General features: G+C 43.5%; 1 protein-coding gene across 2 annotated transcripts in view; it reads right to left on the reverse strand.

Moving 5' to 3' along the window:
- C8A (complement C8 alpha chain) overlaps positions 1–25,707 on the reverse strand; it is a 43,549-nt gene continuing 17,842 nt past the window's right edge. For both annotated transcript variants that reach the window (XM_034778622.1, XM_034778623.1), the window contains exons 7-11: positions 21,942–22,182; positions 15,362–15,490; positions 13,053–13,210; positions 2,878–3,100; positions 1–588 (exon numbers count right to left, since the gene is read on the reverse strand). In XM_034778622.1, the coding sequence (XP_034634513.1) occupies positions 437–588; positions 2,878–3,100; positions 13,053–13,210; positions 15,362–15,490; positions 21,942–22,182 (903 nt within the window). In that variant the 3' untranslated portion in view covers positions 1–436. The remainder of the gene's footprint in view (positions 589–2,877; positions 3,101–13,052; positions 13,211–15,361; positions 15,491–21,941; positions 22,183–25,707) is intronic.

Genomic DNA, 25,707 nt, shown 5'->3' on the forward strand with positions numbered 1-25,707 from the left:
TTCAATGCAAGGATCATGAGCTTTTAATTTGTCTTCCAAAGGCAAATACAAACATTTCAGTTAGTGAAGCTTACTATGTAAACTGTTTTACTGAATGTGTTTTATTACTTTATAACCCCGTTGTTATTCAGTAAAAAGCATTTGCCCTGATTCTCCACCGCCTTGCAACCTGTCATCACAAATTGAGAGTAAAGAGAATGTGTGTGTGTGTGTGTGTGTGTGTTTCAGAATTTACTGGGCAATGTTCAGATTTCATTTGGTGGCTTCACTATATCTGCCTATGAATGTAAACCTATAGGCCAGATTTATCATTAATGTAATTCTCTTGACTTCAGCTGAGTTACTCCAGTGGTAGTTACAGCCTACTATGCAAAACACTATCTAACATATACGCTCATTAATCATTGTCATAACTTATCCCAGACATAGCCAGCCCTTAGCACGTCTGTGTCTGCACACTCTTTCCAGCACACGATGTTCCACCATTTTGCGGGGCTGGGTTATTACATTGCCTTGTACGTCTCTTTGTTCCAGACTGGCAGGGAGTCCAGGATGACCAGCAGCTCCAGCTACCATTTGTCTTACCACCTGTAAAATGATTTTTAAAAATAGATGATAAGGTTCATTTCACAAGCGAGTGAGTCTCAGCTGAAAGCTAAATTGCTTTATTACAGTGGCATGCTGCACTTGAGAGCTGGTGCAAAGTCAACTGAAGTTTCTTATGGGAGTGAGTCAGAGGCTGCCATCATAAACTTATTCTTTAGACCAGAGATCTAATCCTAGCTGTGACACTGGTTCCCTCTGCATCCTCGAGACTTAACTAGCACGTAGGCTTGTTGAGAGAATCAATGTTTATATGGCACTTTGAAAATAGGGTCTTCTAAAGAATATTTACCGTATTCAGATTGGTAGTCCATTGCTTTTTATTCTGCTTCTCTGATAATTTGCTGGGTTACAATTTAGCCTCTCTTTCCCAAGTGATTGGTGACGTGTCTCAGTGATGCATCTGTCTCACCTCCAAAAGGATAAAAGTTTCAGTCTTGTTCCAGGCAGGTCATCATAGTAATGCTGCCTGGGGAAATGCGGCAGAGATTCTTTGTGGAAGGGTCATTTCAGGGCTTTTTCATTACTGTATACTCTGACTTGCCAGCAGAGTTCAATACTATAGATTATGATGTCTCTTTAGATTGATGGGAGCACATGATAGGGCTGTCACTGCATTTTTTTTTTTCATTTACTCAACTGGTCTCTGTGTGTATCACAGACACTGTATTAATCCAGTTGTGTTGAAGTTTGCTATGAAGTCCTGATGGACCCATATGCTCTTACTATCTGTATTACCAAGGCATCAGTTTTCCACTGATGTGGACCCAGGGCCTAACTCCTATTGATTTCAATCAGTGTTAGGTGTTTAGGTGCTTTTGAAAATCCCATAAGGTGCCTATCTCCAGCTTTAGGTGTCTAAATCAGGGGTGGCCAATCTGTGGCTCCGGAGCCACATTCGGCTCTTCAGAAGTTAATATGCGGCTTCTTGTATAGGCACCGACTCTGGGGCTGGCGCTACAGGTGCCAACTTTCCGATGTGCCGGGGGGTGCTCACTGCTCAACCCCTGGCTCTGCCCCCATTCCAACCCTTCCCGCCCCCTCCCCTGAGCCTGCCGTGCCCTCGCTCCTCCCCCTTCCCCTCAGAGCCTCCTGCACGCCACGAAACAGCTGATCTGGAGGTGCGGGGAGAGAGGGGGAGGCACTGGGAGCAGGGGTGGGGAGCTGATGGGGGGCAGCTGACGTATTACTGTGGCTCTTTGGCAATGTACATTGGTAAATTCTGGCTCTTGGGCTCAGGTTGGCCACCCCGGTCTAAATGCTTTTGAAAATCTGACCTCTAGTCACTATTGTTTTGTTGATAGCATCAAGCATCATCCCTGGCCTCTGCCATGGCTTTCTCAGTTTATCTTCTCTCTCTCGTTTTCTCTCTCCCGGGGTTTGCCTTGTTGTCCATCACTGTAATACTGATAAGTATCCTCCTGCTTAGCAGAGGTCCAGAAGTGGATGTCACATTAGCTCTTGCAAATCAGTACCTCAAGGACGCCTAGGTCAAATGGCTCTAGAAGTCTAGTTCCTCCCAGTGACACACAGATCAATGAGGACCATCTGGGTATAATGACTCCTTTCAGTCTCCATAGTGAGAGATCAGCGTTCCGCCATTTAAAGGCTATTTCCACACTTCCCCCTCTGTTATTTCTGTCTGACACTCGAAGCGTTGATCCAACCTCCAGTCAGATCATATTTCACGGGCTCCTTGATGGAGCCCGGTGCAGCTTACAACTGCAGCAAAGTGCTGCTGTCGGGTTCTGCACATTTCCCCAGCCTTGCTGGTGATTGATTCCTTTCCCTGACGCATCTGAGATCACACTTGTAACCACAGAAGAAGAAGGAGCTAGTCTGGCTTATTGTAGTGATCTACACATGCCTTAAATACACTGAGCGGTGCACCAAGGCCTAGGAAAACTGATCCCTTGATGAGTCTCACAGAGCAGGGCAAAGCTCTGGCTGTTAGAGCTGTTAGCTGGCTGCTATTCTTCAGCTCAGAATTTGCCGTCTCCGCCAATTTATGCTGCTGACGTCCCTCCAGCTTTTAAAGCCTCCCTTGTTTAACCTGGCTTCTTTATAATAATTACTTGAACAGTTAATTTTACTCGTTTGCAAAGCCCCTAAGACTGCTTGGCATGAAAGGTGGTTTAGAAGTGAAGGTTTGATTGATGAATGGATTCAAATAGCGGCTGATTAGCATTGCCCAGGGTGAGAACATAGTTGCTATTCTTCCCCCACACCCCCACCCCCGTTCCTCACTACCATGTATGCATGTTGTCACCCTACCTTTGCGTCTGGTCTTCTCACAGGCTGGGCCCTCATAACCCAGTGGGCACTGACAAACACAGACGTCCCCGAGAAGCATGGATTCAGCATTGTTCTGACAAGGGCCACAGCGGCAGGCGTTGAACTCTGTTAAGTAATCGTCCAAAGCCCTTTTCAGGTTTTGCCTTTTTGTTTCAATATCATCAAGGTTGCTTCTACGGAGGATTTCATGTATGGGTTGTAGCTGCGTAGAACGGAAGAGAATATGTGGCTGCGATGGATTATAATTGCTTTGGTGGGTGCACAAAAAAGGGGATTTCATTTAATGAGTACAGTTCAACTTCTAAAGTACTACAGCCATAGCGTGTTGGACATTTATTGGAGAACCCCCAGAGCTGAAGAAACAACTTACTTTCCTAGACAGCTAGATATGGTGTGTGTACAATATTACAGATGGGCTAAAGCCAGAAACCTCAGCTCCAAAGTCCTGGTAATTTTGGAGGTGTTGGAATTATTTGAATACTTGGATGTATGTACATCCCTTTGATTCTGCTCCCAAATCAGCTCCAGGGCCGGCCCACAACATTTTGGCACCTGAGGCGGGGAGCTCAAATGACACCCCCATGCCCCCTCACTTGGGTCAAAACTTTGAAAGGTCTCAGTTCTGCCTTCTTCCTGTTCTACTCCTCTCATGGTACTGCTCTGCTACCTACCCCAATAAAGGAGAACTAACAACTTGAAATGCTTTGTTCAAAAATTTTAAATAACACTTAACTTTCAAACGTCTGAACAGCAAATGTAACTTTTCTTGTATGCATACGAAACACTGGCATTTTTATCTGTTTGAATAATCAAAGTGATGCTTTCCATGCCTTCTTGGTTACAAAGATTTGAACTGCTTCCTGAAGGTCAACAATCTGGGCCAGCTCATGCTCTATTGAGATGGTTGCAAGGCCGACCAGCCTCTCCTGTGTCATTGTGGACCATAGATGTGTTTTTATTAACTTTAGCTTGGAGAAGCAGTGTTCTCCACTGGCAACTGTTACAGGAAGTGTTAGAAGTATGTGCAGAGCAACAAAAGCATTTGGAAAGAGGGTAGTCATCTTATTTGTGCACATATATTCCAGAACAGCCTTTGGTGTTGATCCTGCTGAAATTTATCTTGAAAGGGCTTTCAGTTCATCACCTAAATCACTCGCATCTATATCATGCATGTCATCATGTGTCAACGCTGTCTCTAGTGCCCTGCATTGCTGGTGTAGGTCTTCTTCAGGTATATTGAGGAGTTTTGGAATATCATACAACATCCCAAATATACTGCTGTGTTCCTTGAGCTGCATGAAATGTTCAACTGACTGTATTGCACAATCTAGCACCTGGTTAAAGAATTCAACTTTGAATTGTTGTTTGGGGTCTCTTATGGGATTATCCCCTGCCCCGTAATCAAAATGTCTTCTTCTTCAGTGACTCTTGTACTCTTGAATGGGTGGGAAAATAGCTTCAGTGTGAAGTTCCTCTGCCAACTTCTGTGCACTCTTCAGAACGTTTTGAAATCCCTCATCTGACTGGTAAGACTGTAGGTATGACTTTGCTTTGTCCAGTTGTTTCATTGCTCCAGATATATCAAGGTCAACACCTTGAAGTCTCTTGCTTACAACATTTATTTCAAACAGTATGTCATGCCACAATACTAAGCCACATAGTGATGTGAAGTTATGTATGTTTCTGGGTTTTACATTTCCCTCTGCCACTGTTCTCCCATGAACAGTTCCTGTCATAGCATTATCCTACATAATGGCAACTATGGCATCATCTATCTTCCCAATTTGGTGTTTGATAGGCTTTATCACCTCCACTCGACTTTCCCATCGTGTGACACTCAGCCGTTTCAGTGTCAGAGAGGATGGTCCCAGATGTTGCTTCAAAATTTGCCATCAATGAGTTGATGCAAAGAAAAATACATAGATGCTTTGAATTACATTAAAAAATTCAGCAGCCTCACTAGAAGTTGATGCTGCATCACTGACCGCCAAGTTCAATGAATGAGAACTGCATGGGACAAAAAAAGCTTGAGGGTTTAACTTTCGGATCCGTGTCTGCACTCCTCTGTTCTGTCCTCTCATGTTGGCACCATTATCGTAGCCCTGACCTCTCATGTCAGCTATTGCAATTCCCATATCTTCCAGCTTTTTAAGAAGCACATTTGTCATACCAGCTCCTGTAGTATCATCAATGTCAATAAATTCTAGAAAATGCTCTTTGACAGTCAACATTGCAGGGACATTTTCACTAGGTTCTGTTGTTGTTACAAAATGCACCATTAAAGTCATTTGTTCCATAGGCTGATGTCAGGTATGCAGTCCAGAATAACAGAGTAATATCTTGCTGACTTCAGATCTGCCACAATCTTCTGTTTGACTGTTGTTGCCAGTAACTGTATGATCTCATTTTGAATTGGTTTTCCAAGGTCGTGGTGTGTGTACATTTCTTGGGTGGGAACTCTTCTTAGATGCTCCTGGAGTACAGCATCAAACTCAGCCATCAGCTCCACAATTTTAAGGAAGTTTCCATTGTTTGGTACATACCGCTGATCTGAAGTGCCACGCAGTGCTAGGTTTTGGGAATCAAGCATTCTCACAATAGCAATGAGCCTTTTCAGAACATTTTGCCAGTAAAGAGACTCTGATGCAATCTTCTTTTGATGCTGATCATCTATGGTGGCCTTTAACCTTAGTCTCATCTCAAGTTCTTTCCACCTATGGAATGCTCTCTGGTGATTTGCTGCCTTCTCATGGCATGCCAGATTTCTAGCCAGATTTTTCCAGTCCTTTGTTCCTCTAGAACCCGATGTGGCTGGAACATTAGACTGGAAGAGTTTGCAACAAAAACAGTATGCAGCATTCTGGGTTTTTGAGTACATAAGCCATGGCCTCTCCACTTTGTCACCATTGGGGATTTCACGCCAGTAATGTGTTGGATGGAAACTTCTATTTTCATTGTCTTTGGGGAACATGAAGTTTTTCACTTGCTATGGCCTATGCAGTACAAGGAAGTCCCTCAGGCTACTGCTCAAGTGGGTCTACAGTCCTGGATCATCTAGACTTAAGGAACTAAACTCAGCAGCAGCTGTTTCTTGCGCCTCCACCACACTCTTCTCTGATCTACACTTTTCTTCAAGAATGTGCGTGGTTACATCCATTTGAGATGGAGATATGGATGCTGCAGTAACTGCCAGGTCACCTGCCCTCTGACTAACGGGAAGATCAGGCATCTCCTCACCACTCACATCCTCACTGGGGCCAGAAGGCTCACCATGAATATTTGTGTCTATGTATCTCAGGAGAGTTCTTTCCTGCTTAGATAAAAAAGCTTCCTTTGCTTTCTTTCTTTTTCTGAATGCTGCCCCAGATGGGCGTTTTCTTCTTTCACTCATGACTGCTGTTCTGTGCCAGCTATAGTGGCTCTCAACACTCCATTGAAGGGGACAAATAAACAGGCTGGTAGCAGGGCCTGACTGAGGGAAGATATCAGCGTCTTAAGGGCCTAACTGGCTCCTACTACTTCAGTTGACTGCCTGTTCTCCTCAAGTGGATTCAGGGAAGCAGCAGAAAACAGGAAGCTCCCTGAGAAGCTGGTGTTAATCAGTCCAGGCTCCTGGGGGTGCTAGAGAGGTACATAAGAAGCTCCTCCTCCTCTCTCTCCCTGCAGCTCCTGCTGCTTTCTGTTATTCCCTCTCACCTTTTCTCCTGCCTGCCTGTTATGTTTCTTGTGCCCTCCTTCCTCCAGCACCGCGCTCCACCATCTCTGTGCATCCATAGCAGAGAGAATACATATGCACCAGCAGTAGACACAGTTTTCTACACTCTGGGTCCAGGACCAGCGCAACCCATTAGGCGACCTAGGCGGTCGCCTAGGGCACTACAATTTGGGGGGCGGTGACCGTGGCGGTATTTCGGTGGCGGGACCTTCCGCCCGCCGCTGTGGGGGGCGGCATTTCGGGGCGGGACCTTCCGCCGCCTAGGGTGTCAGAAAAGCTGGCGCCGCTCCTGTCTGGGTCCTAGTGGCGACCCCCCACAGTCTGGCACCTGAGGCGGCCGCCTCAGTTTGCCTCATGGTAAGGCCAGCGCTGATCAGATCAAAAACCACAAGGGGCCATATTATTTGATTCATATTTAAATGATCCCACCCACAGTCTTGCAAGAGTTTTCCATGATTTCTGCCATTTTGGACCAGAGTCCTTTGGTAGTAGCTTGTGACGTTTCAGTGCCATCTAATCTAAACTCTAGCCTAACCACCTTAATCAGAGCAGTATCAGTCCAGCATCAATATATACTACACGCATAGATCTCTATGTATAAAACACACATAGTACATACATCCGTGGTACGGTATGATACAGTTAAAACATATTGTGCCATATGAAATATTTAAAACATCATGAGTCTAACAATACTAACATCTAAATCTGCCATGTATTTAGGCCAATATATTCAAATGTGGGTATCTAAAACTATGAACCTAACTTCCATATTTACCCACTTAAATAAAAATGAACTGATTTCCTGAGGTGCTAAGGATCCACCATTCCTATTGAAATTTTCAGCACCCTGAAAAATCAGGTTTTTATTTGGCTGTCTATATAAGGATTTTAGATCGCTAACTTTAAGCACTGAAATTAGCAAAAATTGGACTTAATATCTTGCCCCTTATATGTTTCATATTCATGTAATAGATTTTCTCACGCACATGACAGTTCAAAGAAAGTACATTTTAAAAATCAAGGTTGGCCTTATATATATATATGTGTGTGTGTGTGTGTGTGTGTGTGTATGTACATATACCTGAATGAGACTGATACATGCTCATCTGATCACACTGGTTGCAGAAACTGAGTTTTCTCTTATTACAAATACAGCATAGAAAAGATTTTCTGAGGAAGTCCTACATGGCTTTGAAAATGTTTCTTAAAAACAATGTGCACAAGACCCTTTAACAAATAAGAGTGAGCTAAAGATAAGAGGCATTCAAGTGGACACAAGTGCTTAGCTCACTCCAGATCCCCACACAATTGCAGAGCTCCTAGAGCCGCCAACTGAGAGGTCACCGAGTGAGTTACTAGAAAATTGCAGCAAATTTTGCCCGGAGTTGATGGAAACTTGCACAGAAGGGCGGATAACCTGCAGCAGAATGCTCAGCTATTACTGAGAGTGTTTCTATTAAAACAGCCCATTTTGTCAATATGGCAGAATGTTCTGTAATTTCCTATTTACCCAGCTAATAGTGTGGATAATTCCTGCTTCTGGGTTCCTTTTTACCTTCTCTCACATTTTGTTGCCAAAGTCAGAGGCAGAAGTGCTTTTAAGTTAGAAGGAGGGGAATGGCAATGGAGTAGCACGACTCAGTACCTGTACAATTGCCTAGATGCTCCCCATTTCATCGCACAGTTGTAGTCCCAGAGTAGGCTGGCAATTATAAGTTCTCATGGAAGATTTTCCATCCTTAAGTGCAAGGAGAGAAACACCCCCTCCACTGCCACACACTCAGAGCCGCACTTATCAAGAAAATGTCTTGTCGAAGGCGGCGATGCACTGAGAGATAGCAATGGCACAAAATAAAAGCTGCACTATCTGACTGCAGTGAGTTCTTTTTCCTCCTCACTGACCTCCTCCTTTCCTGGTCTATCTCCTCTCAAGGACTCCCTTTCTGAAAGCTCTCAGGGTGCTGTGGCAGTTGGTCTGGAATGTCCTTGTTCCATTTTATGGGACACACAAGACTTGGGGAGTGTTCTGGTTAGGGTGACTAGACAGCAAGTGTGAAAAATCGGGACTAGGGGTGGAAGGCAATAGGTGCCTATATAAGAAAAAGCTCCAAATATCGGGACTGTCCCTATAAAGTTGGGACATCTGATCACCCTAGTTCTGGTTTTAGCCCCTCCCTGGGCATGAATAAGCTACTGAAAGAGCATGTGCCTCCCCAAGCCGTACAGTTCTTGTAACTCAGTGAAAACCTTCCCTTCCCTTATCAAGAATGTAAAAACTCAGGGCTCATTGATGTCGATGGTTCTACACTAACTTACACTAGTCAAAGATCAGGTCCTCCGAATGGAGAATCCATCAGCAGTAATTTAATTTTATTTGCCTTTAGCTTTCCAGGCTTTTGAATTTGAGGCCTAATCCTATGATGTGAGTTACCATGGAGTTGTGTCCTTTGTAGGATGGTCACCCATAACATCCGATTCTTGTTAAATGACTGTTGGTGTCAGGGTGACAACCATGGGGCTTGAAGTCAGAGACGAGACAATGGCAGCAGTCTCCTCAGGCTGCCCCATCAATGTGCCTCAAGTCTGACCTAAGGAGATCCAGAGATCACCTACTGGGGTACAATGATTTTCAGTTTCCTTGTACTTGGTATCTCAGTTGACATCAGAGATCCAGCTTTAGTTGTGATTTCCTGATTTTTTTTAAAATTTTATTTATTGTCTGGAAGCAGCAGGACCTAGAACACTAATTTACAGAGGCCATCAAACAGCCAGCAAACTGTGTGTTTAGAACTCCAAGAACTGCCTAGAGAAGGCACCCAGAATCAGCTGCTGGTGTGACCAACATGAATTGGTCCTCCAGCAGCTAGCAGGGCTGGGAGCAGGCTGAAGGCAACAGGGCTCAGCTGGCAAGATAAAAAGGTCTGGATGATTTTTCCAGGGGTCATTTCTGGGTGAAGCTGGGACCAGGGGAGGAAGGATTTCTCCTGTCTTGACCCAGGAGGAAAAGCCTGGTCAGGAGTTCTGGCTATACCTTTTTGGTTGAGCCAACACAGGATTGTTGATTTATGTTATGGAAGGTAAAGTCCAGGTAGCCATCTTGAGTTCAATATCAATTCACTGCGGTAAAAGTCAAGTGAGCACACTTCATGAATTGCCCCAGTGGTTCAGGCAAACACAATGACATGGTAACCTAGAAGTCAGAGATTCTGTATTTCATGCAGTTGATCTACTTATTCCTATAACTAGAACAATGCCTAATCCCCCGGAGCTGCCCCTTCAAGAAGAGGGGCTTTTTTATAAAGGCATGGAGTAGAATGTAAGAACGGCCATACTGGATCAGACCAATGGTCCATTGAGCCCAGCTTCCTGTCTTCTGACAATGCCCAATGCCAGGTGGTTCAAAGGGAATGAAGAGAAAAGGCAATCATCAAGTGATCCATCCATCCCAGTTTCTGGCAAACAGAGGCAAGGGACACTTCAGAGCATGGTTTTGCACCCCTGCCCATCGTGGCTAATAGCCATTGATGGACCTATCCTCTATGACCTTATCTAGTTCTTTTTTGAACCCTGTTACAGTTTTGGCCTTCACACCATCCCCTGGCAATGAGTTCCACAGGTTGACTGTGCATTGTGTGAAAAAATACTTCCTTTTGTTTGTTTTACATCTTGTGCCTATTAATGTCACTGGGTGACCCGTGGTTCTTGTGTTATGTGCAGAAATAAATAACACTCTTTCTCCACACCAATCATGATTAAGGCTAAGATTTTGTCACGAATATTTTTAGTAAAACTCATGGACAGGTCACGGGCAATAATGAAAAATTCATGGAAGCCTGTGACCTGTCCCTGACTTTTACTAAAAATATCCATGACAAAATGGGGAGCCTGGGTATCTGCTGGTGGGCTGGGAGCTCCAGGGGTCCCCACCACCCATGGGGGCTTGGAACTCCAGGGTTCCCCTCCGGGGCGGTGCTGAGCTACGGGGTCCTCCCTGCTGCCTGGGGCAGCCGGGAGCTCTGGGGGTTTCCCCCACCGCCTGTGGTGGCTGGGACCTCCAGGAGGCTCCCCCCACTGCCCGCAGCGGTCGGGAGCTCCAGGGGTTGCCTCCTGCCATCAGCTGCGGCTGGGAGTGGCAGCTGGAGCTCTGGGGGTCCCCCCTGCTGCCCACCACAGGTGGGAGCTGTGGAGAATTCACCAGCCACCTGCAATGGCTGGGAGCTGCTGGGGTACCCCGCAGCTCCCTGCCTCCACAGGCAGCAGGAGACCCCCTGAAGCTCCCAGACAACACTGTCTGAAGTCATGGAGTCTTTGGAAGTCACAGATTCCGTGACCTCCATGACTAAATTGCAGCCTTATTCATGATTATACAGACCTCCATCATATCCCCCCTTAGTTGTCTCTTTTCCAAGCTGAAAAGTCCCAGGCTTATTAATCTCTCTTCATATGGAAGCTGTTCCATACCCCTAATCATTTTAGTTGCCCTTCTCTGCACCCTTTCCAATTCCAATATACATTTTTTGAGATGGGGTGACCAGATCTGCATGTAGTATTCAAGATGTGGGTGTACCATGGATTTATATAGAGGTATTATCATATTTTCTGTCTTATCTATCCGTTTCCTAATGGTTTGTGACATTCTGTTCGCTTTTTTGACTGCCACTGCAAATTGAGTGGATGTTTTCAGAGAACTATCCACAATGACACCAAGTTCTCTTTCTTGAATGGTAACAGCTAATTTAGCCCCCATCATTTTGTATGTATAGTTGGGATTATATTTTCCAATGTGCATTACTTTGCATTTATCAACACTGAATTTCATCTGCCATTTTCTTGCTCAGTCACCCAATTTTGTGAGATCCCTTTGTAACTCTTCGCAGTCAGCTTTGAGACTGAACTATCTTGAGAAATTTGGTATCATCTACAAATTTTTCCGCCTCTCTGTTTACCCCTTTTTCCGGGTCATTTATGAATATGTTGAACAGCCCTGGCCTCCGTACAAACCCCTGGGGAACACCACTATTTACCTCTCTCCATTCTGAAAACTGACCATTTATTCCTACCCTTTGTTTCCTATCTTTTAACCAGTTACTGATCCATGAAGGAACCTTCCCCCTTATTAAAGTATGGGGAAAGCAGTGGCCAAATTCTATTTACTATTTCAAATAAAAAAAGTGGTTGCATCAAATGTGGGATTAGCTTTTCTACCAGTCTAGCACAGAACTGTCTCTGGATATTTTTTTTACTTTATCTTCTTTGCAAGTTGAGACATAAACTTTGCTCCTAAATTAGAGCATTCAACATGCAAGCTTTTTTGCAAAGACCGCCTAAAACTAGCACTCTTGCTGATGAAGCATTTTGTATTACTGCTTATAACCAATAGGAGATAGGTATATGCTAATACCCTTGAGAATTATAGTTCCATAATGGTATGAAAAACTGCTGCAGTGATTGATCAAGAATTGAATTAAAGGTAAATCCATCTGAGCCTTTTTTTTTAACTTGTGGCATTTTACATTTGGGTTTTTTTGTAGGTAGTTTTAAGTTTTGCATGGAAGTTTTTTAGGTTCCCCAGTTCGTTGCAAGAAAATTGTATTAAAGGCAAGAAATGTAAAAATGCTTCATTATGCCCCAGCAGTACAATCTAACCAATAAAACATCTTTTACCCTAACTAGAAAATTCTCTTTGCTATTTTGTCTCATCTTTAAGAGTGAAATACTGGGTCCTGCTCCATGGCCACGGCAGGGCAAAAACGCAAAGGAAATCGCTACCTATTTTGAGATGTATATAGTGCCTAACACTGTGATATGGAAGGACAGGGGAGCAACATGTAAGCAGCACAAGAAGCCAAGACAAAGGACTGTCTTGAAGCCAAGTTCTGCAATATCCCGCTCCATAGGAGAAAGTATGTTTATTGGAGTGCAGGGGGTTATGAGCAGGACCACTGGACCTGTAAATTGTCTTTATACTCCACATTGGATTGCATGGGGTACATTCATTATGACAGCCTTTGAGCAATATTAGCATCTGCAGAGTGGCTGTGTGGGGGACGAGCCCATCCCTTCAAGTCTCTTTTTGATTCCCTATTTAACTGGGAGAACACAGATTTCAGCTGTCGTGAGAATAAAAGGGATTAGGTGACCACTCCTAAAACCATTCCTTGGGAAGCTGTTCCTTGGGAAGCTTGTGCACAGGGACACATCAAAAACTAAACTCTCCACTAAGCCAGCATTAAGCTTCTTGTCTGTCTCACCTTTGATGCTGTTGCTAAGAAATGCACTCCCCATTGTGGAATGTCTGAGAGGTTACCAGATCAGCGGCCCATTACATTTAATCTTGTTCTCTGATGGGATCACAATGAAAATATGAAATGATCTGGTCTACTACACTTTCATTCCTCATAGCGGTGGAGTTTCTTCAACTGCAAAAAGGTCTTACCTCGAAATCAATAACAGCAGGATTATATTTTAATGACCTTCCCCAGTGACGATACATATTGGCGTTCCAACTGTTTAAAAGCCCTCCACTTGAACCAACATCTCCACCTTGAATCCGAGGAATAATATCTTCCACTACTGCACTATTGGTTTTATGATCTGGAAAGTTGAATTATAGCTACATATTAGTTACCATTTCCACACATTCAGTAGTACAGTAGAAACAGCATGACTCAGTGGATGGCCACTTGCCCCCATTAAGGCCCTGATCCTGCACCATTAAAGTCAATGGGAGATTTGCCATTGACTTCAGTGAGCCTAGGGGCAAGCCCTAAACAGCCTTCCCCATTAGATAGCTTCTGATGAGTTAAGCAGTCTACATGCTATAATCATGGTGATGTAGGAGTTAAAGAACTTCTAAACTCCATGGCGCCGATCCTCTCATCTCTCTGACATATACACAGGACCCAATGTGTGGGGCAAAGATGGCTTTATACCATCTTTGTGCTCCCCAGTCCATATACAAAATAGCAATACTTGTCACTTATATCACACTTTTCATCTGTAGATGGCAAAGTGCTTTATAAATCTTGGTAAATACCATTATTCCCCTACACATTTTTGTTTGGTTGGTTGTTTTTTTTTAATAGAGGCGAAGAGACCTGCCCAAGGTCACACATCACGTCATCAGGGAATAGTACTCAGGTCCCCTGAGACTAAATGAGATAGTTGGAGACGGAAAAAAATTCAAATAGACTGTGGAAGACATAGGCAGGGAGAGAGAAACATTCTATTGGGAGTGTTCCATTGAAATGCCTTTTGTACAGAAAATGCATTTTCTGCAAAATTGAAATTTTATGTAGTGTGACAAAGTCGGACTGGACAGCTGCAAGAGAGTGGTGGAAGCCCTAGACTGATAAAAGCCTTTTTGCCTACAAGCTGAGAAGGAGTTACCTCAGGTCAATTAGGGACACCTGAGTCCAATTAAGGGCTGCCTGAGACCTTTTAAAACTCATGGGGGGGAGGCGGGAGAGAAGCTGCTGCAGGAATAGTGGCAGCATGGAGATAGGTTTCTCCAGCGTGAGAGGCTGTTCTCTTCCCCATCGGGGAAGCAACCAAAATGGAGTGCCTGTTTAGGGGAAGGACTGACACCCCAGGGCAAACAACAGGACAATGTCCCCCCCACACACACTGTGGAGGCAGGGAAAGGTATTCCCCCTTTGTTCTTGTGTTTGTAAATTTGTTTCTTTTTTGGTTGGCGGAGGTGCACCCCTTAGGTTTGCCCTGAGGCCTACCCTGAAAATACAGACAAGTAAACGCAGAGGGGGAAGACAAACACTGCCTAGAGTGGGCCTGATTTGCCCCAAGCCTGACCACCACCAAACGGGGAAGTGCTAAGTCTGGTGTGATGGAGGAGGAGGTGCCTTGCCACAGTGGGGAAATTGCAATGAAATATTTTGTTTTGGGTCAGTTTGATCTAAATTAAAATATTTTGGTTTCTTGAATTGAAACAAAACATACACTTTTGACTTAGTTTGACCTTAAACTGCATCTACATATGGTGCAATGATGTCTCATGGGAGTTGTAGTTTGGGTGCCTCACGAATGAAATATTTTGATTTGAGACTATCAGAAAGTTTTGTTTCCATTCAAAATTGTCCAAACAAAACCTTTCCAAATTGAAATATTTTGTTAAATATTAAAAGTTTTGCTCTTTTGACTTTTGGTTCTGATTTGGGGTAATAGTAAATATTGGAATTTCCTGTGAGATGGATATTCCAATATTTGCTCAGTTCTAGTCAGATGGTCTAAATCAGTGTAGCTCTGTTGCTGTTTTACACCAACTCAAGATCTTGACCCACCATGTAGAGTGCCCACTTGTACTACCCTAGCTTTTGAGGTTGTGGACAGGGAATTGTTCAAACCCTAATGCATATTATCCTTTAGTTAGAGGTTAAATTGAATCTCTCTTGGAAAAAAACCACAAGTTAGAATAGGGAAAATGGTTTGTGAATCTGAATTAGTTTTGTGAACACTCCAACCCAATGTTTATTTTGAGAGGTTCATGAAACCCCTTGAGCTTCATCCATCCCTACTTTAAACCAAACCTAACCCCCACTTGCACCTCCAGATCCAGGGTAGTCAGAAATCTGCTAATGGCAACAGGGGTAATAGGCCAGACTCACTACTGACATCAGTGGGTAGAACTCCACAAATGCAGTTTCATCCACTTACACCAATGGTGAATTCATTTCAAGATTTACTAGTAAGACAAATATATTCTGTGTACTCCCTTTTCGGGCATCATACCAGTTTTAAGGAATCCTCCCGTCTCACACTTTTTGTATGATAATGACATTGATATATCTGTTTTTTCCTTTTGGTATATGAGGCCTCCTGACAGACCAAAACAGGAACTTATTGTTTCAGATGTAATGGCTGTGAAACAAAAAAAGAAAAACAATAATGTCAGTGTCATTATTGGTAAGAACGTTATTTTTTCCCCAGTGGTAATTGCGGGTACATCAACCAATAAAATATTCATACAGATATGTGGCATATTTGTGGAAGCCAAGAAATTATTGCCATCATTGTGAAACTGATTTTGCTAGGCTTTGTTGTTCTTGTGTGGAAGCCAAATATATGGCTGGGGTTTATCAGCGATTGTTAAGTCTGAAAGGGCAAAATACTTGCCCCAAGATATTTTCTTCTAAAAGAAGGGTGAAAAATCTCAAATCTAGGAAGTCCCTTCATATGTCAGGTTCTGTTCTATCTGTTTAAATTCTGTTTCCATATGGGCCAGCTCCTTAGCTGGAGTAAAACTATGTAGACCACCTAAAGTGAATTGACCTATGCTAATTTTCAGCAGCTGAGTATCTGGTGCATACATCATAATATGCCTCTTAATCATCTGCACACTGAGACTGGCGTATTAGCTGCATAATTAGATAGAGGGTCAGAAGACAGTTGCAGAGAGCATTTGCCTTTTTATAGGCGTTTGGCCTTAGCCAAATATGACTTCCTGGGATACATTGGTCAGAACCTGAGCTGATGTAAATTGACATAGCTCAAGTGACCAGCTGAAGTTCTGGCCCCATATATTTTGGCCGGAAGATAATGTTTTACAAAACTTTACTGAACGGATGCTGAAAAAACCTCAGTACTGAAAAAAGCTGCCACAGAATTACAATATCATTTGGGTCAATTTGTATGAGTTATTTAGTGAGATAAAATGACTGGCTAGAATAGTAACTTCAATACAAATGTATCAATTGTTTATCCTTTGAAAATCACTGACGGTTTATTGCATGCTGTTGTATTACCGTTAACGGCTACTGCTGTATGTATTGTAAAAAATAAATAACTAAAATCCTATGAACAAGCTGTAGAGAAGAGAACTGAAATAAAAAAGCAGTTTCACCAAAGTACAGTAGTAGGCACATTTCTTAGGTCAACAATGTTTTGTTATGTGTATTTTTCAGTGTATCCAAATATAAGGCAAGTTCAGCAGAAGTTAATGGCAAGACTTCCATTGATTTCAGGGTATGCAGGATAATAATAATTAATAACACCTAGCTTTTATATAGCCCTTTTTATCAGTAGTAGAGCCCTGCGTGAATACAAAATTTATATCCATGGATATAAAGCGAATATCCGCAGAGTTGAAGGGCTCCAGTGCCAGTGACTGGGCCGGGAACCACAGCGATGAAAGCAGCAGCATGTCGGGCTGCTGCTTGCAGGAACCAGTGCCCAGCACAAGCAGTTCCTCCGTCGTGGCTGTACCGCCCCCAGCCCTGCTCGCTGGCAGCTGTCCCTGGTCACAGCGTCCCTTCAACGCTCCTTTGCATCTCCTGTCCAGGACCGTGTGAGCCACTTGCACACACTAGCATGACCAGGGATGGCTGCTTTTGTATCCGCGCAGGGCTCTAATAAGTAGTGCTTTACGAAGAACTTTGCCGTATCATTATGCTCATTTTACAGATGAGGAAACTGAAGCATAAAGAGGCAAACAGATTTGCCCAAGGTCGCCCAGCAGGCCGGTGGCCAAGGTGGAAATAGAACACAGGTGGCCTGACTCTAAGTCCAGTCCTCTATCCGCTAGGCAACACTGCCTCTCATCAGTATCAGGCCTGTAGGCCCGGGTTTGCTTCCATTGAAATAACTAGCAAATGCTGTTAAGCATGAGTCTCTTCTCTTCTGCTACTCCTGTCCATAAGGAGTAACTCCAGTTGAGTCACACCTGTGCATGCCTGCAACAATTGAGACCAGAATCTGGCTCATTGACTTACTGGTGCGGGATCAGCCCCTGAACATGTGAGATGCTGAGCACCTCACAAGAAGCAATCTGCCCCCTGAACTCCCATTCAAGTTGATGGGAGATGGAGAGTGCCTAACCCTTCATTTCTCATTGACTTCAGTAGGAATCCAGGGTCTCACTGCATTGTAGGCCTGGGCCCTGAGAAAGAGTAAACATGCAGCATTCAGTTACATGGAGTAAAATATTCAATAATTGTAAATGGAAATGGATAAAATTCATTCACCCAAAGCAACATGAATGATTGCTTTCTCAGCGTTGAAGTGCCATAAAATTAAAGTTGAGCTACACTCTGATTAATTGATTCACCATGGCTCCTGTTGAGTAATTATGTTCAGCAAGGGTCTGTCAATACAATTTGCAATTGGTTGTAGCGAATACTGTAGATCCAGTCTTGATAAATATTGAAGTGGTTATTGCTGCAAAAGGGTGGTCAGACAGAGTATTGGCTCTTTGCAGGAGAGGAAACCATGATTGTTTATCATCTAATGTAATTTCAGATAGTTGAATGTGTCCTAGTCATGAGATTTACTGCTGCGTTTTGAATTAATCATAATATGTAAAGGCTCTTTCCATACTATTCCGTGCTGGCTGCATCTCCCCTAAATGTCATCACAGCTGTTAATGAATTACTCAACTTTTCTGCTGTGTAATAAAACAATAATTTCTTTTAAAAAGAAGGAATGAAAAATATTGGTGGATGATTCACGAGGCGCCTTAGCCTGATACCCTTATTCATTTTTTACTCAGTCCTTATTGAGACAAATTTCCACTTTAGTGGGATTTTTGCCTTCATTCTAAATTGCATAATGATATTGGGATATAGTTTAGTAATTGGTTAGGACAAACTAGTTGTATGAGTTAGTGCTAGTTTATGCAGATCAGTGGCTCCAGTTTTAGTGGTGAAGTTGTTGTTGTTGTTGTTTAAAGAAAGTACAGGGCCAGTTCTTCAACTGGTGTAAATTCAACTGTTTACAATTGAGCGGTGCTGATTTACAGCAGCTGAGGCGCTGACGCCTACACACCATGTAACAGCAGAGTGAGGAGACACCTCATTCAATAGGAAATCTGGCCAGTATTAAACCGTCAAAACATACCAATTATTACCATGTGGTGGAAGCTGAGACTCTGCAGTTTCATTTCCTATAGGATATAATGCTGTATCAGTTGATAAATGTTGAGTTTTTAATGGTACCCACTATAGATGGAAATTATACAAGTATCCGACATTAGAATGAAAATGATCTCTCTTCTGGGGCACATTTTTTGTCTCTTGCAGAACTCCAACATCCCTCATTTTTAAAATAGGGCGCCTTGTAGCAGTAAATCTCATCTCAGATATACAGTAAGCACAAGATAAAGTAAAATAATAGCCCCTGGCCAGCTGCTGGTGATTAATCCTTTCCTTTAACTTGGCAGTCTGCTTCTTAAAGTCTTCCTTGCCAAGATCTTGGTCGCCTCTTTGTCACTCACTCTTCCAGGAGTGGAGGACACAGAACGTCTCCAAGAATAAGGACACACACTTCAGGAGAGCTGTACAAATCATTTCGATTGCTAAGTACTTCTTTTGTAACACTCTCTATGGTTGGCTCTGAGCATTGAATATGTGTAGTTATAGATACCCAAACTACTCCAGGCCAAATCATAAACTGGCATAAATTGCCATAGTCTTATTGAAGTCAATGAAGCTTTGCTGATTTATACCAGCTGAGCATCTGGCCGTCTTTTACTACTGCTATAATCACAGTCTCCATCTTAGGCCACCAGGTTGAAATCAAAGCAGAACCTATAGCAGATGCTATAGATGACTAATGCCTGCTTGTATCACTGGGTGTATAAGGGTTGTGGTATCTATCACACTGTAGCTGACTTTACATTTTCACGAACAATCTTGTGAGTGTACCAAAAGGACTATGTTGTTCTACATCCTCATTCTTGATTAGAAGAGGCTTAATGTTTCAACTGCCCAGAAACTGATGTGCATGCAATCCAAACTGCAGCTGATACATTACATAAACATAATTTACAGGCATAACCATGCAGCCCTGCACACCTTCGTGGGTTGAAAGCTGGAGCGAGCAGAACTCTGTCATTCCTGAGATTACAAGCCATCCAGTGTAAAATGGCAGATGTAAGGCCAAGTACAATGCATTATTCACACATTCAAAACAAACACATGCCTTTGAGTGTATCTGGATCTGTCTGTGTCATGCCTTTTTTCTTGCTCTTAGTGCTAGCAAGTATAATCAAAGCTACCATTTTCCCCACCAGTGTGAAGAGAATGTCCTTGGGGGTCGCTCCTGATACACCTGTGTCTGTGTCACTCATGACGACCCTCTCAGAGGAGAGCTTGGTTTTTAGACTAGGTCTCACTAAGGGTTCCATCATATTTGATTGAGGCCTGCACTGACTGTTGAAGTATGAGTGACATATTTCCTCTGGATCTGTGTCTGCGGTTGTCTTGTTCTGAGGCAGCTAGTTATTAAGTCTTCAGACTTCTGAATATGGACATGAAATCCCTTAGTGCATTCTGGACCTGTCCCGATCTCTGTACTGATAAATGAACTTTTCTCCAGGTGCTGTCCTACCTTTCTGTAGTATTAAGCCAGGGAGAGCAAAAAGGATATGAAAAAAGAACAGGTTCAGATTTGGGAAGCCTAGATGCTGATGACAAAAGGCAGTCATCAGTTGCAAAATTAGCTGGTGGAAAGGATGCAGGGCCATTGCATGTAAGCTATAGGGGAATGAAACAGTCCAGAAAGGGTACTGGACAAAGCCAGATTCCTGCCTAAACTGCTAAAAACTGCCAAGGGAAACTTTCATGCAAGAAAGTAGAACAAGACACCCTGCTAGTGACTTTCCTCTGTTTTCATCCCCACAGGAGATACCTGTTTGTTTAACCAGTTGTTGTGCAAAAGATAATTGACAGTCCTTCTTCTGGTAATGAGAGCTGCAAAATTTGGATCCATGTTGGGTCTGGATGTAGAAACCATCACCCAAAGCTTGGAGATGTTTGGACTTGTGATTCTGGTTTGGCGCATTAGAAAGGGAATCCCTAATCATGAACTTTAAAAAAGCCTTACAGGTCACATCTTTTCAGATTCAGGGTTACAGAATACCTGTCTTCCGAGTTCTCCTGTTATGAGAGAGGACCATTAAGCACATTGGAGATGAGTTCATGTCCACTGGGATGATGCTTCCTGTATAGCAGCCATACTACTATTAAGATTAAGTAGATGGAAAAGCCATGTGGATTCCCCACTACAATGAGTGAGCTGGACAGGAACTGTATGCTGACTGGTTTTAGAGTAGCAGCCGTGTTAGTCTGTATCCGCAAAAAGAACAGGAGTACTTGTGGCACCTTAGAGACTAACGAATTTATTTGAGCATAAGCTTTCGTGGGCTACAGCCCACATCTTCGGATGCATAGAACGGAACACACAGAAAGAAGATATTTACACATACCGAGAACGTGAAAAGGTGGGAGTAGCCAAACCAACTGTAAGAGGCCAATCAATTGACATGAGCTATCATCAGCAGGAGAGAGAAAAAAACCTTTGAAGTGATAATCGAGATGACCCATAGAAGGTGTTGAGGATATTTTAACATGAATAATAATATTTCCTCATATTTCCTCATGTTAAAATATCCTCACACCTTCTATGGGTCATCTCGATTATCACTTCAAAGGTGATAATCCCTACTCCCACCTTTTCATGTTCTCGGTATGTGTAAATATCTTCTTTCTGTGTGTTCCGTTCTATGCATCTGATGAAGTAGGCTGTAGTCCATGAAAGCTTATGCTCAAATAAATTCGTTAGTCTCTAAGGTGCCACAAGTACTCCTGTTCTGTATGCTGACTGTGAGACGTACTTATTGGTTTATGTAACACCTTACAGCAGGATAAAGGATAAATAATCTAACCTAGAGAGCCTCCAGTTTAACTTCCCATGTGCCTCCTCGTGACCAAAAGGAGATCTACTTTAAAAAAAGATTTAGGGCCAGAACCTCAGCTGGTGTAAGCTGGTGTAAAACTCCATTTATGCCAATGGACCTATGCCAAATGACACCAGCTGCAGAATCTGACTCATTATATTTTACTCACCTGTGAAATGTACTGAAGCCAAGAATACTAAAGCACTAGCACTGACGCCGAATGCCTAATGTTAGCCACTGTGAGCTAAATCCTGGCCCAGCTCTCCAAGGACAGAAGACCCAAATTCTGCTCAGAAGCTGCTGATTTGCTGCACAGGAAGGCAAACTATGGAAAGTTGGTGTCAGTGGCTCTGCATAAGCATACTGTGGAACAGTGGCAGCTAATCCCGTGAGCAGTGGCAAGGAGGAATTTGGTGTAGGTAGACGGGTCAGGGGTGGGACGTGCCAGTTGGTGAGTGGCTATAGGTATCCTCTGGTGGTAGGTACTGCTTTAGCAGTGCCGGTACTATCGCTCCATGCCTGGGAGGATGAAGAGGGAGGAACCCAGCGGTTAGTTTTAACAGTTTATAACATTAAACAATCAGAGGGGACAGTTAGAGAATGAAGTGATGAACACAGAATTTGTAGCATTATTCTAACCTTTTCTTTCCATTTCTTCTTTGTTAACGACGAGGATATATTCAAAGATGCCTCCCATGGTCCCAGATGTCATGAAATGGGTACCGTAGTCATTAATAAATTTGGCATACATTCCATAGTTGTAGTTTTCGGGAAGCGCCATTAGGGACTGAAGCACGTCTTCATCCAGAACTATGTTATCCCGTCTCATTTTGAACCGTGCTGTTTGTACCTTTGTTATGGCTCTAATGAATCCTACGTTCTGCAGATAAAACAAAACAGATGTTAAAAGGGAAACGTGCCTCTTCCCTGAGAAATATACAGGGGTCCACATCGCAGAATAGTGGTATAAACATTCAGTGGGTTTACACCGAGCTGGGAGCTCTTTTAAAGGAATATTGTCTGGGCTTGATTCTCAACTAAAGAACACTAACGTATTCCCACTGAAGCCAATAGAGAGAGATTAATCTAGAACTAGTGTTGCCAACTCTTGTGATTTTTATCTCAAATCTCTCAATATCTGCTCTTTGTCTTACAGCTTCAGTTCCTGGAGTCAAGTGATTCTGAGAGACTCTCAGCTTTCATTTTAAAAAAGTTTCTAGTTCTTGTGGTTGGAGAAAAAAGCTTGAAAGTGTGACCCGAGTGTTCCTTAAAGAATCAAAAACAAGAAGGCATCTAACAATACATTTTATTTATCTATTAAAACATATTTTAAAGCAAATTACATGATTTTGGGGGGCTGGAGTCATGATTTTTGATCACCTGGGCAGTGGAGCTGGAACAATTTGCATAGTGGGGGTGCTGGGAGCCATTGAACCAAACCGCAAACTCTGTATATGATCGCAACCACTTCAAGCCAGAGGGTGCGGCCGCACCTCCAGCACCCCTAGTTCCAGCACCTGTGCACTTGGTGTTAGCAATATTGTATACGTGAAATCATAATAGGCTCCTTATGTTTTTTCCCCCTTTAAATTGGATGCTCTATGATGCTCTATTCCAGGGGTTCTCAAACTTCATTGCACCCTGACCCCCTTCTGACAACAAAAATTACTTCACAACCTCAGGAAGGTGGCCTTTGTGTTAGGGATGTGCCTTTTGCCAAATCTGACAAAATTTGACCAAGTTATGAGTCTTTGAAGTGAAATTCAAGCACTTCAGCCCCTTGTCAGGGGGCTTGCAACCTGAGCCCTGCTGTCCAGGGCTGAAGCCCTCGGGCTTTGGCTTCAGCGCTGGGCAGTGGGGTTTGGGCTTCAGCCCTGGGCCCCAGCAACTCTAAGCCACCCCCGGCGACCCCATTCAAAGGGGGTCCCAACCCACTTTGGGGTCCCGACCCACAGTTAGAGAACTGCTGCTCTACTCCTTTCCTGTATTACAAATAATTCCTTTGACTATTGAACATCTAACGGACAGGTCACTGTTTATGCTGTTTGTTCACTTTTGCGTATCTCTCAGCTTAGACAACTAAAGTTGGCTTGTCAGTTTCACTTTGGGTTACACCAATTTTTAGCCAATTTTGGTGCTGGCTCCTATGTCCTAGCCCAAAGCTTCAATAATGGAATTGCAAATGCTTCCAGGGAATGTTTATATGTCTTAAAAATAGAAATATTAAAAAAAATTGAACCATTTCTATTGGTGTTAGGTTCTGTTAATATGTATTTGTTTTGAAAAACCTAAATTAGAGGGCCAGATTTAACCTGGCAACTTCCCTTTACACAGCAAAACTGTGTTATAGCCACTGTGTTGCATAGCCAAGCAATGGATAGCTCAGTGGTTTGAGCATTGGCCTGCTAAACCCACGGTTGTGAGCTCAAACCTTGAGGGGGCCATTTGAGGATTTAGATGGGGATTGGTCCTGCTTTGAGCAGGGGGTTGGACTAGATGAGGTCCTTTCCAACCCTATGATTCTATAACAGAGAACCTCTGCTGGGGAACTCCACCAAACAAAGTTGATGTGATTCTTGGGGGCATATAAAGGACTCAGCTGCAATTGCTCTCAGACATGCTCTCTAACACAAAATACACACATTCCTCAGTGCTGGTACTACAACCTTGGTCCTTCAGCTCCAGAAAACATAAGCTTTTGCCACGTAAGTTAAAGAAGAGCTTATTCATAGATTCTAGGACTGGAAGGGACCTCGAGAGGTCATCGAGTCCAGTCCCCTGCCCTCATGGCAGGACCAAATACTGTCTAGACCATCCCTGATAGACATTTATCTAACCTACTCTTAAATATCTCCAGAGATGGAGATTCCACAACCTCCCTAGGCAATTTATTCCAGTGTTTAACCACCCTGACAGTTAGGAACTTTTTCCTAATGTCCAACCTAGACCTCCCTTGCTGCAGTTTAAGCTCATTGCTTCTTGTTCTATCCTTAGAGACTAAGGTGAACAAGTTTTCTCCCTCCTCCTTATGACACCCTTTTAGATACCTGAAAACTGCTATCATGTCCCCTCTCAGTCTTCTCTTTTTCAAACTAAACAAACCCAATTCTTTCAGCCTTCCTTCATAGGTCATGTTCTCAAGACCTTTAATCATTCTTGTTGCTCTTCTCTGGACCCTCTCCAATTTCTCCACATCTTTCTTGAAATGCGGTGCCCAGAACTGGACACAATACTCCAGCTGAGGCCTAACCAGAGCAGAGTAGAGCGGAAGAATGACTTCTCGTGTCTTGCTCACAACACACCTGTTAATACATCCCAGAATCACGTTTGCTTTTTTTGCAACAGCATCATACTGTTGACTCATATTTAGCTTGTGGTCCACTATAACCCCTAGATCCCTTTCTGTCATACTCCTTCCTAAACAGTCTCTTCCCATTCTGTATGTGTGAAACTGATTTTTCCTTCCTAAGTGGAGCACTTTGCATTTGTCTTTATTAAACTTCATCCTGTTTACCTCAGACCATTTCTCCAATTTGTCCTGATCATTTTGAATTATGACCTTGTCCTCCAAAGCAGTTGCAATCCCTCCCAGTTTGGTATCATCTGCAAACTTAATAAGCGTACTTTCTATGCCAATATCTAAGTCGTTAATGAAGATATTGAACAGAGCCCGTCCCGGCTTCTTTAGATAGTACTACTAGTAGGATCTTGTATCTTCTCTATAGCAATATCACATGCGTAAATACACACACAGCTAGTACATTTCATAGCATGTCTATGAAAGGGAGTGCAGAGGGGAGGAGTGAGTATGTCAATAGTGTGATCCATGAGGGGCGGTGCAGAATAACAAATCCACATGGCAGCTGGTGCCTGCCATTGCTTCCCCTACTCAGCATTAATTAGCTGTGTCTCAGCTGTGCAGACACCCTGGCTGTTTTCCTGTTGAGGGCAGAGGATGCTGTTCCCCAAAGTCCACATGACTGGAGAGCATTCTCCTGCACGTTCTCTCATGTTTGGGCCATAGCTCCATGTCTCAGAAACTGACACAATGGGCTGCCCTGCCTGTGGTGGGGTATCAGCCCCACACGGACTTGGAAGGGGTTAAGTTGGCCAGGCAGGCCAATTAACTCCCTTGGGTGCACCTGGAGGAGGAGCCAGGGAGCTGGCCACTAATTAGGAGTAGGCTCAGATGTAATGGAGCAGAAGGGGCCCAGTATATAGCCAAGTAGCTGGCACAGGCAGTGGGGGTAGGAAGGCAGGCTGCAGTCACTCCCTGAGTGGACGTAGTTAAGAAGCTGGCAAACCCAGGGAGGGGAGAAGCCAGTAAAGTAGGAAGAAGCCCAGGGAAACAGCAGTGAGGATTAAGGAGATATAGGCCTTGGCTGCATGTTATAGGGTCCTTGGG

The sequence above is a fragment of the Trachemys scripta genome, chromosome 8 (genome assembly GCF_013100865.1).
Source record: "Trachemys scripta elegans isolate TJP31775 chromosome 8, CAS_Tse_1.0, whole genome shotgun sequence".
Lineage (NCBI taxonomy): Eukaryota > Metazoa > Chordata > Testudines > Emydidae > Trachemys > Trachemys scripta.